This window comes from Astyanax mexicanus, chromosome 12, assembly GCF_023375975.1.
Source record: "Astyanax mexicanus isolate ESR-SI-001 chromosome 12, AstMex3_surface, whole genome shotgun sequence".
In the NCBI taxonomy this organism is placed as follows: domain Eukaryota; kingdom Metazoa; phylum Chordata; class Actinopteri; order Characiformes; family Acestrorhamphidae; genus Astyanax; species Astyanax mexicanus.
In genome coordinates, this window is record NC_064419.1 from 13,015,988 (window position 1) to 13,028,368 (window position 12,381).

General features: G+C 42.4%; 1 protein-coding gene across 6 annotated transcripts in view; it reads left to right on the forward strand.

The window, feature by feature from the left end:
• Positions 1–12,381, forward strand: part of LOC103038317 (serine/threonine-protein kinase WNK2) — a 93,731-nt gene that overhangs the window by 44,479 nt on the left and 36,871 nt on the right. For 4 of the 6 annotated variants that reach the window (XM_022670762.2, XM_022670764.2, XM_022670765.2 and 1 more), the window contains exons 8-16: positions 1,692–1,956; positions 2,408–2,514; positions 2,813–3,595; positions 4,527–5,363; positions 7,576–7,704; positions 8,270–8,737; positions 10,087–10,488; positions 10,610–10,659; positions 11,688–11,847. In XM_022670762.2, coding sequence (XP_022526483.2) covers positions 1,692–1,956; positions 2,408–2,514; positions 2,813–3,595; positions 4,527–5,363; positions 7,576–7,704; positions 8,270–8,737; positions 10,087–10,488; positions 10,610–10,659; positions 11,688–11,847 — 3,201 coding nt within the window. The remainder of the gene's footprint in view (positions 1–1,691; positions 1,957–2,407; positions 2,515–2,812; positions 3,596–4,526; positions 5,364–7,575; positions 7,705–8,269; positions 8,738–10,086; positions 10,489–10,609; positions 10,660–11,687; positions 11,848–12,381) is intronic. The other 2 variants (XM_022670767.2, XM_022670768.2) reach the window with 2 other exon arrangements.

The window sequence follows — 12,381 nt, forward strand, 5'->3', positions numbered from 1 at the left end:
GGCTGGACCCGAATATTCGGGTATTCGGATATTCGTTCGTTGAGTAGGTATTCGGTTTTTAATTTTGGTATTCGGATATTCGTTTTTTTTCTCCTTTCCAGAGTTCCACCTCACTCTAACCACTTCTGTTTTCGCGGGTCCCGTCAGAATATCTTGCGCGCGGGACAGAACTGAACTGTTATTGACTGGAGCGGGAGTTTAATCCAGACGATGCGGGAGCAAAATGAATAAATAGTTAAGAAAACTGTAATAATTGTAAAAAAAAACCCTAAAGAAAACTCTCAACGCGCAGGATGGACCGACACACACACGCACACACCGATGGTGTTTGGACTGGGGTAAGGAACGGGACCGCACTATGTGGCGGGCGGGCGCGGGATTAAAAGAAGCAATTTTTTTGCGGAGCGGTAACGAGACAGAAACGCGGGAGCGTGGAAGAGTGGGTTTAAAAATCAGTCTCGCGCAGACCTCTATTATACATGATTAAAAAAATGCAGGCTCTTCGAAACTGATTTATATAATAAAACGTAAGGGGTAATGTGGCAACAGTAGGGGCTAAATCGGTTACAAAAGCCTGGCCTACAAAAATGATGTCTGAACGAATTTCCTCTTATCTAATATAATTTAAAATGGTTTAAAAATATAAAATAATTTCTAAGCAAACGAAATATTTAATATTGAGCTTATAGCCCAAGTGCAAAAATACAAAATCAGTAATACGGCTATGCCCTGCACAATGCTTAAACCGAAATAGACCAAGTACAATAACGTCATTAACAATGACTTTCCTCTACTCTAATATAATTTAACATGGTTTAAAATATAAAATAATTTCTAAACAAACGAAATATTTAATATTGAGCTTATAGCCCAAGTGCAAAAATACAAAATCAGTAATATGCCCTGCACAGTCCTTTAACCGAAATAGACCAAGTACAGTTTACAATGACTGTCCTCTAATATAATTACCAATGTTTAAGAATATAAAATACTTCCTGAACAAACGTTTTTTTTGTTTGTTTTTTTTAAGCAAATAGCCTAAGTGTGAAAACACAAACAGCAATTTACTGGGCTGGCTTGCGCTGCGGAGAAACCGTGCAGCAGCAGCCTCCTAGCCTGCTTACGCAGCGGATAAGCCGCGTGTGGGGCAGCAGAAATTCCGGGATGAAAACACAAAGAAATCTGAGCTAAAAACACAGAAAAAATATGGGGGATAAAAACACCAAAAATCCGGGGTGAATATGTCTCGTCGGTCAGAGCAAATTGAACATTTTTCAGTGGATTAAAGGGGCCGTGATTTGCTTTTTTAATTTTTTTTTTTTACCTCTTTTTTTAAAAACGAATATTCGAATATTCGCTTCGAATCAGTGCCGAATATCCGGAGCTCAAAAAACGCTATTCGGGCCAGCCCTAAAACCCCAGCAGCCCCTGATTCTGTTCACAGCACCTCACATTTTCTGTCTTTCTTTCCGTCTTTCTTTCCGTCTGTCTGTCTGATTTATCTTTTTGCCTTTTTGATGTTTTTGCTATTAACATTTTTTACTTTGCTTTTTGATACTCTGTTCAATCATTGCCTTCATTTTTTAAACTTTACATTTATTTACACTTCTAGTTTTTTCTCTTTTTTGGTATTTTATTATCTCTAGTTCAGTAATCACATCTCCTACACCTTTCTCTGTTTCTGCGTTTAGGTGGAGTCGGGCTTGTTTCATGAGAGCGATGCGAAGATAGTGGGGAAGTCGATCAGGGATCGGGTGGCGTTAATAAAGTGGAGACGGGAGCGCACCGTGCCGTCAGAAGCTCAGAGCAGCACCACTCAGGCCGCGCCAGTCCAGCTGGCCGCTGGCACAGTGCCCGCTCTGTGTGAACCCAGTGGCCCAGTGGACCTCGAGGAGTCTGAGGCAGACCAGCACAGCCACCTGGGCAACCTCAGTGCCAGCACCACCTCTACAACATGTGAGTGTGGGTTTGTCTTTTCCTGCTTTTGTTCTGGTTTTTATGGATCCACTTTACATGAGATACATGAGAATTATGCTCTTCTTAAAGAAAATTGTGCTCTTGCTTTCTTGCTCTCACTTTCCTCCTCATCTCTCTTGCTCTTGTTCTTACTTTCTTTCCCCCCCTCTCTCTTCCTTTCGCCTTCTTGCTCTTGGTTTCTTTCTCTCCTCTCTCTTGCTCTTGTTCTACCTTTTTCTCCCCCTCTCTCTTGCTCTCATTCTTAATTTATCGATGCATCTCTCTCTCTCTCTCTCTCTGTCTCTCTGTCTCTCTGTCTCTCTGTCTCTGTCTCTCTGTCTCTGTCTCTCTCTCTCTCTCTCTCTCTCTCTCTCTCTCTCTCTCTCTCTCTCTCTCTCTCTCTCTCTCTCTCTCTCTCTCTCTCTCTCTCTCTCTCTCTCTCTCTCTCTAGCTGACAGCGGTATTGGCTCTACAGTGTATTCAGACTCCCACAGTAGCAGCCAGCACAGTGTCCTATACCAGTCTCTGCAGGAGACAGTCTCCACGGCAACGCAGCAGGTCTGTATCATATCCCCCGCAACGACACACATGCTAATAAAGTTCAACAGCATGAGATGCATGTTTCAGTGAAGGCTTCATCTCTAGTGCATCGTTTAGTAGCTGGAGTCCCCCCTCCAACACTCTGGTATAAGCTCACTATTTATTTTAAAAACGTCTGCTGTGCTGAAAATAAATCTTCTTGTTTTTTTGTATTTCTGTATTGTATTGTGTTTTCCACCCTGTACGCATGTTTAATATTGGGTGTTAGTGTTGTGTCTGTGTTTTTTTATTTATATTGTCTCTTGCTTGCTGTTAGCATCATCCCAGCGGCCTGTTTTTGACATCTCGAGATCGTGTTTTGGAAGTGTTGGGTTCATCCCAGGGGGCGGGGTGTAAAGCAGGTGCATGCGCCCAAGGTTCTTGCCTGACAGACAGTCTCAAACATCACATGCACATTCAGTCTGTATTCCGGCCAGTGAGCCCTGATCCTTTGCACGTCCTGCCGGCCCTTTCAGATCGGAGAGAGGAGGATGGCGAAAGCTGTTTCTTCTCACAGAGGTTGCTGCTCTCTCCTCTGACGTTTGAGCCTCGACGCCACAGCGACTCGTCCATGGGGCTGCTGTCGGAGACTGAGGGCGAGCATATGGTGGTTTCTGAGGCCCGAGCTCGGCGTTCTTCTTTGAGCTACGCCCCTTTGAGCCACGCCTGCCCGTCGCTGCTTCTGCTCAGGACTCGGGCAGAGAAAAGTGCTGGTGCTGTCCTCCCTCCTCTGTATATGTGCAGTTGCCAACGTCGATCTCCTGTGCCCTCGCCCACTGGACTCCTCCCAGGCACAGGTGGGCATAAGGGCTCCCACAATGAAAGCTCAGACATATCAGACCTCAATAAATCTCTGCAAAGCATCACCGGCCATAAGCATACCCCCAATGCCTCCTTTCTAAGAGTCCCGCCAATACTGGCTGAAACGGGGCCGCACCGGCCCGCCCGCAGCCACGGCCATGAGAAGCAGATGGAGTCTCTGGGCGGTGAGCCAACGCCAAAGCCGACCGCACCCCGCAGAGCGAGCATGTGTGTGGGTGACCACAGCCTCAATCACAGGGTAGGTCTTACGGACTGTGAGCTTTGCCATCTATTGCTGTAGAGGGCACTCTCTGCAGGTGGAGACACATTCAGGAATCCTCCTGCTGTTGCTTTTTTAGAAGGTTTGCGCAATTTCTTTCCCTCTCTGTCCGTCTCTCTCTCTGTTGCAGCCTATCTTGCTGTTTGCTGATGCTGTTTGGGAAGATCAGCAGGTTTATCCTTTATATCTATCATAAACCCAGTTGAAAAAACTTGTCCCTTGCTTCTGCTTCTTCCTGCGGATGTTCCACGCTTGCTCAGCACTGCTGTACACTCTGCTCAGTGCCCAGCACTCACTCTGCCTTGGGTTAACACGTCCTCCCACCTCGCCACTCGCTTCCTAACGGAGACCAATAAACTAGATCCTGCTTTTGGGCTTTAACTCCTACTGACTGTAGAGTGCCAGTAGACCGCCTTGTTGCTGGATGGTAATGCAATCCTCCTTACCTGAATCACCTGACCTCTCTTTTGTCTTTCTGTCAATAATTATTTGTGCGTGCGTTCGTGCGTGTAATATGAACAAAATTTAATTTGATCATTCAAATTGTGTAAAAAAAAAAAAAGGCTTATTAGTTTCATTAATTTGTGCAGTTATAGTAAAAGTCACATTGTTTCATTGTGTTTCATAAATTATTATTAATTTTTTTTTTTTTAGGAATGTGTCAATGTGTTTATCAATATTGACAAATTTGCAATGTAGGAAATATTTCGTCTGCGGACTTAAATTATGCAGTTTTCAACTTTAACTGTTTTACATAAACTCACAGAATAAAAGCACATTTCATATACATTTCGGCTGAGTAACTATCTATTTAGCTTTCTATCTATTTTACATTTGGGTGAAGAAATGAAAACATAAAAGCTGACATTGTTTTCTGGCATTTTGTAATTACTGCTCTTTTGCCTTGCAGTCTGGAGTGTCCGGTGCAGCTCTGCAGCTTCACACCCACCTACTTCAACCTTCGCAGAGCTATGCTGCTGCACCTGCTGCAGCAGCTGCACTGGTAGCACCTACGCAGCCTGGCTACCCACCTCCAGGCCAGCCTCTGCAGCCCCAGAGCTACTCGTCTGTCCCCTCAACTGTGCAGCAGCAGGCCACCTTCACCCAGCATGTACCAGTGCAACAACCTGTACCTGCACAGAGCATGAACATCCAGAGCTATCCTGCTACAGGACATACTGGACTGCCAAGTGTTCAGGCCAACCTGCATCAGACTGTGGGTTATGTTCCTGTTCCCCCTGTGCAGGCTTTAGCACCTGTGCAGGCTTTAGCACCTGTGCAGGCTTTAGCACTCCCTAACCAAGCACCACCAACTGTGCAGCAGACACTAGGTACAACCACCCAAATTTACCCACTGTTGCAGCAAGGTATGGCAGTGGTTAATAACCAAAACCTAACAGCCTCCCAGAGCAGTGTGTTGCCTGTTCCAGCCCATGTACCCATGCAGCAGGCCTCAGCCATGCAAAACTTTCCAGATGCTGCAACGCTGCAGCTTAGCATACAGACTCTTCAAACTGGAGCTTCCAGCTTGCAGCATGGTTCAGTTGCACCTTCACTGCTGCAGTCCAGACCAGAGGCAGTACAGCATCAGCAGGCGATTGCACACCAAGGATTACACCCACCGGGTGGGATCGTATCTGGAAAAACGGAATTAGCAGAGTCTGCTCTTCACAGCCCTTCACAGCTGCAGTCAGTAGCTTCTGCAGGTACACCTGCCTTTTCAAGTCACACAGCCTTGGAATCACAGGTGAGTTCATTTCTGTGTCAGGCTAAGGTTGAACATTTTATTTATTGCTCAGAGTAAAGATTCTGTGATTATGGCCTTCCCATATAGAAGGGAAATGGATTGTGGAATTAACACTGAAGGACATGCTTTACACATGCATTTCTGGACAAGCTGAGCTATACCGAATCATTACTGAAAGTAAAGGAGCATATGGACTAAGACAATAGAATAATATATTAGGTTTTTACACCAGTATGGCATAGGGTTTTTCAGAATTGCACAAGTGGTTTATAGCTCTGGTGGTACTACAGTGGTGTAAAAAAGTGTTTGCCCCTTCCTGATTTCCTGATTTTTGGCATGTTTGTTACGCTCAAATGGAACATCAAACCAATTTAAATATTGGACAAAGGCAACACCGGTAAACACGAAATGCTATTTTTAAATAAAGATGTTTATTGTTAAGGGGGAAAAAAATCCAAACCTACATGACCCTGTGTGAAAAAGTGACCTAATAGCTGGTCGGGCCACCCTTAGCAGCAACAACTGCAAGCAAGCGTTTGCGATAACTTGCAATGAGTCTTTTGCAGATTTGTGGAGGAATTTTGGCTCCACTCATCTTTGCAGAATTGTTGTAATTCAGCCACATTGGAGGGTTTTCCAGCATGAACAGCCTTTTTAAGATCATGCCACAGCATCTCAATCGGATTCAGGTCAGGACCTTGACTAGGCCACTCCAAAGTCTTTTTATTTTTCTGCAGCCATTCAGAGTTGGATTTGCTGGTGTGTTTTGGATCATTGTCCTGCTGCAGAACCCAAGTTCGTTTTAGCTTGAGGTCACGAACAGATGATCGGACATTCTCCTTCAGGATCTTTTGGTAGACAGCAGAATTCATAGTTCCATTTATCACAGCAAGTCTTCCAGGTTCTGACGCAGCAAAATAGCCCTAGACCATCACACTACCACCACCATGTTTTACTGTTGATATAATGATCTTTTTTCTGGAATGCAGTGTTTCTTTTACGCCAGAAGTACTGGGACACACACCTTCCGAAGAGTTCAACTTTTGTCTCATCGGTCCTAAGAATGTTTTCCCAAAAGTCTTGGGGATCATCAAGATGTGTTCTGGAAAAATTGAGACGAGCTTCAATGTTCTTTTAGCTCAGCAGTGGTCACTGCCCTCTTGCGGAATTTTGGGCGGCCGTCCACTCCTGAGAATGTTCTCCACTGTTCCATGTCTTTGCCATTTATGTACAATAGCTCTCACTGTGGTTTGCTGGATTCCCAAAGCTTTGGAAATGGCTTTATAACCCTTTCCAGACTAATAGATCTCAATTACCTTTTTTCTCAGCATGATGTGTAGCTTTTAAGGATCTTTTGGTGGACTTCACTTCAGTGTCCTATTTAAGTAATGTTTTGTTTGAGAACAGGTGTGGCAATAATCAGACCTGGGTGTGGCCAGAGACAGTGTACTCAGGGGTCAGAAACCACACTGATTATGTGCTTTAACTTTTTCACACAGGGCCTTTTTTCTCCCTTGATAATAAACACCTTAATTTAAAAATAGCATTTTGTGTTTACCTGTGTTGTCTTTGACTAATATTATATTATATAATATAAATTTGTTCGATGTTCTGAAACATTTAAGTGTGACAAACATGCCAAAAAAAAAGGGGGCTAACACTTTTTCACACCACTTTATGTGAATCTGTTTATGCATATGGTTTTTATTCCAACAAAAAGACCACAGCGCTAAGACCAACTAATTAAATTAAGAGTCAGGTTTGTTCTAGATTGTTTGGAATGAAAGTATGTGCAGTGTAAGTGGTTTAGATACTCTTTAGCAGTTTATTGATGCTGTTGTAGACAAACAGTTTCGTGCTCCAGAAAGACTATAAACAGATATTTTGAAAGAAGGTAAAAGACACATTATTAAATGTTAATTAAATGGAGGTTTAAAAGTTCCAGATGGTATACATGCTGCTGAAATTGTGGATTTACTCTTAATAGGACACTGTGTATTCACTGTATTGCTCTGTGCATCAAACTGTAGTGCAAGTACACACATCGTTTCACTCCTATTGAATGTAGGACAAAACGGGGAAAACAAAGCTTGCATCTGCTTCAGTTAATTTTTTGTGTTCTTTTTATATCCTTAGTTTGTTTAAATTCCCCTGTTTTATATTATTAGTTTAATCTGTTTAACTTGCAATCTTTTTGCTTTGGAACCTGCAGAAAATCCTTCAGTCATCCAGTGTACCATCTCAGATGTTTTCCGCTCAGCCTTCATTGGCCCATTGTACTGCTGCTCAACAACAGCAACCACACCAGACTTCATCAAAGACACCAAGTCACCTCGCACAGGTGAGTTTTCTAAGCACTTTTAATGGTGTTGTCCAAAAAGGTTACTTGATGACTTTACCTGAGGCAAAGTAAATCAGCTTGTTTAGCTTTGTGTTGGAGGTAAGTAGGTTATAAAATGCTCGTCACAACAGGTGTCAGTGCTTGTGACACTATCCTATCTTATCCTGTTGTGAAAACTACCTTCACCATTTGTAATATCTACATACATGGTAAAACCTTACCTTATTTATTATGTTATATAATAGTGCAATCAGCCGTTTTTAGCTTTTTTTAATTTACAGTATTAAAACATTTAAGCGGTAAAAACTTTTTTTGTTTTAATTAACATGAAGGAAGATTAAGTATACGTAGTAATGCACTCTGATAGCTAAATTGCTTTTATAGTTCTATAGATCCTGAAATAGAACCCAGGGGGACTCTGCAAGGTATCCTAAATAAAATTGTTGCCATATTCACAATTAAAACCATGTCCGTGTGGCCGTTTTAAGGAAATATAATTGTTAAATATTTAAACGTTCTCTCAACTTCTTAAAGTCGATCATCTGCTTTTTCCACTCCATTCCAGCTACCCTCACTGAACCCTGTATCTTCTGTCGGGGTCCTTCTTTCTGGACAAGATTCCTGTTCCTCCTCTTTTTCTTCCTCTGTGCAGTCATCCCTCACTCCACTGTACCTCTCTACCGGCCAGCCTGCCCCTTCACTTCCCTCGCTTTCACCGGTGCCCTGCTCACAAATGGAGGAAGCTGTTTCAGCCCAGCATCCTCTTCTTCTACCCTCCACCTCCCCATTACCCACACAGAGTCCTCAGAAACCCTTCACTGCTCCTGCATTCACAACTGCAGCTCCCACAATAAACGCTTACCAGCACAGCTACCCTGTGGCTCAGCAGAACAGTGCAAACTCAATCACCACACCTTCCTTACTCACCATATGTCAGACCACTCCCCCAGTGCACCAGAACCTACCTCCTTCACCAAACCCTGCCTCACTCTCCATTGGAGCTCTTCCCACCTCCCAAGTTCCTCTTCCTCAGGTAAAGTGCATATGTGTGTAATAAAACGGTCTTTAATGCAATGAAAGCACATTCTTGCAAACAGGAGAAAAGTAAAAGTCATGGTAGTGTTTTTTCTATGCTGTCAGGAATTTGAGTTGGGTTTAAGATTTAAAATTAAGGAAGAAGACAAAGTGCAACGTGCAACAAATTGTGCAGCATAGGTCTATGTATACAGCAGTATTTGTTGTATTAAACACAGCAGTTTCATTCCTGTTGGTTTATTATGATGAGTATTTTTAAGCTAAAATGTATGTTTGCAATTCTGGTTGTATTTAAAATGCACGTACATGTAAAATAATGCATCCTCATCTGTAGTTTTAATTTTGCGTGCATTTTCTATAAAAACTAGTGCAGCATGCAACAATGAAAAAGCTTCTGGGACGTGTCCACCTTTATGCAGTCTCATTAAAACTTCTAATTGGACTCAGGAGTGTAAAGGTCTGCGCTCATAGCTGCATTGTTTGCATTCAAAAAATAGCCATACTAGCCAAGAAAAACCTGTCCGGACCAAAAGAAGCAGATATGGATCAATAACCCGAATAGCATCCGCCGCAGCATCACGGCACCTCTCTGCAGTCTGGGCTTCCACTTTGGGCACCAGTTGCTGATGCCTAAATTTAAAAAAAAGAAAAATGATTTAGAGTCAAAAGGCTTTTGTTGTCATTCCATCTGAGTACCTAGTACACAATGCCATAAAATTACAGCTCTCCAGAACTAACACAGTGCAACATGAAACAAACAATGAAAACAACAAAGTGCAAACGTGCAACAAAGAGTGTAACAGATCTAGAACACTACGATAAATACAACAAATACAGCAGACATGACAGTTTAACAGGACAGTGCAGTTCCGACACAGTATAAATGTGCGGGCGGCGAGAAGAAGCTGCAGAGATATGTAACATAGTGTAACACTTAGTCAAGAAAGGTATGTAGTTTTAATGTCAATACTGCATATGTACAGGACATACAGAGAGCTGAAATTGCATTAACTCTCCTTCCCTAAGAAAAAAACACAAAGCGATTGTTGACAAAAGTACAACTAAATAAATATATAAATAAAAGAATGAAAAAAAAATGAAAGACACTGAACTTACGTTACAGATATAGCCATATGTGAGACAAGAGACACAAGACAATAGTGCAGTATAAGAGTGTACCAGTTGGGTATGATTGGGGTGGGGTGGGGACTGATAGCACCTGTTCATAGTGGAATGAGCAGCAGGTATTGCTGATGGGTATAGAGAAGGTTTTAGTCTCTGTGTGGACAGTGATGATTTTAAGTGTTGGGGAAGCATGCTGAAATTTTTACCATTTTCTTCCTCTAGGGTGCCTCTACCAGCAATAATCAGGCTCCAGCTGTGCTTCCAGTCCCAAAACCAGCCCAGATGTGCTCCACTCAGAGTGGTGTCTTTATTTCCACCTCTTCAGTTCCAGTGCATTGTTCTCAGACTGCTGTCACCACAGCTCCCATCGCCACCGCCGTCCCAGCCTGCCCTGCCCAAACCGCCACTGCCGCCCAGCTTCCTCAGCCTGCCCTCCAGGCGGCCTTAACAAGCCAGTCTCCATCTTTGGGTACCGCAGTACCGGATCTCGGCAGCACTGCTGCGCCTTTGGATCTGAACCAGGAGCCCCAGGTCTTTGCAGCCAGCTCCAGCATGAGTCAGCAGAAGCAGTCCAGCGCTCGCGGGAGTGGAGTGGGCCAGCCGCCCACTGACGTTTTTGCAGAGGTACAGCAGAATTGCAGTGTGCTTCGAATAGTCATTCCAAATGTAATGTATATGATCATTGTGAAATCTCTCAATATATCTCTCTCTCTCTCTCTCTCTCTTTCACAATTGTTTATTGTAGGAGTCTATATTGGATAAACAGACAACAGTGGCTGGATCTGCCTATGACAGGTATTCCCGTGATCACGTTTTTGTGCTTCATTTGGTAATTATCAGCTGATATCTACTCCCAATCCAATATTTTGGCATTGCAGTAAAAATTAAATAAAATAAACACATCCAAATGTTTAATTATCAAAACATACCTAAATCAAAACTAAAAACAAAAAAAAAACACAATCACAATTTTCAGAGTACACTGAGACACTTCAGTTTTAAAATCATTAAACATGCATTTTACACAAGTAGTTTAATAAATATAGTGCCGTGGACTGTGGATTGTGCTGGTGCTTGTTGTTTGTCAGGAGGTAAATCAATGTACTGTTTGTGTTGAAGGCGCATTTCTCCTTTCGCTTCAGACGCTGCCTGAACGGTACTAGAAGCCTCTTCACTACTCATTCACACTGAATAGCACTACTCTATTGTAATATTTTTTTATGTTCCCACTCTTCACTTTCCGTAAACATGTAGTGTTTAACGTTATGTGGTCCATTGGTCCATGCTGTACATAAATCATTGATCTGTATCTTTTTCACCCGAGTCCCATCTTTTTGAAATTACATGATTGGACGTCCCTTATGGATTTAGTTATTCTTTACTCTTAGGTTCCCCCTACAGTAAGGAGGTGTCGTTTGCCATTTGAGACATGATTTTAACATGCATTTCTGGACAAGCTGATTAATTGAAAACTTATTGAAAGTGGTTGGTGTGGTGCAGCGGATAACACCACGGCCTTCTTATGACCTACCACATCATATGGGAGACTGGGGTTTAATTCCCGGTCTGGGTGACTAGGCTGTAATACACCAATAAGAGTCCTTGGGCAAGACTCCTAAGACTACATTGGCCCAAGTCTGTAATAGAAACAACCTTGTCGCTCTGGATAAAAGAGTCAGTCAAATGGCGTAAATTTAATGTAAAAGTAAAGGAACAGAGATGGTAGTGATGTGCATGCAGTTCTCATGTGGTTCAGTGTGGTCCTGCCTGCTTCTCCAAAGTTGCAGGTAGTTCATTAGGATGAACCATTTGTTTGATTTCAGTGTAAACTCTGATGCCACATCTGGAAAGGAGATGAGTGATGGGAACGAGGGGACACATGGTGGGAGAAGTGAGTCGAGGGTCCGGAAACATCTCCGCAAGTCCTCTCGCACACGGTCACGTCAGGAGAAGACCGGCAAGCCTAAGCTGAGCATGTTGAACGTGAGTTTATTCCAGCAGTCTAACTGGCACATGCCTGATCAGCAATTTACAAAACAAAAAATTTTAGTTGTTTAAAACCTACAACTTTTTTTTTTTTTAAACAAAGCACTCTGCTAAAGATTCAATTCATGATTATGGATTTGCCATTCAAATTTTTTATTTCCTGATATTTGGATATTTGGAACACATTTTTAATACAAATAATGCCAAATGCACATTTATATAAATGCTCCATGTGTAAATATTTGTATAAGTGCTATTTATTAAGTATTATACGTACTGTTTTAAGCCTAAACAAACCACTATGCTGTGTCTTTTTTTTTAATTTAATTTAGTGATCTAGATTGTGAACGAACATTTAATAAAGTAAATATTAAACTCTACTCTTTGTGTATCTTCACTGAAGTATTTTCATTTTTGGTGATTTTAATTTACTTTAATCTGCATTTTATATTAAAATATCTTAAGTTTGCCACAGTCCACAATGGTGGCACGAACCACAGCTTCCCAGAATGAGCCCCAGCTCACACAGAA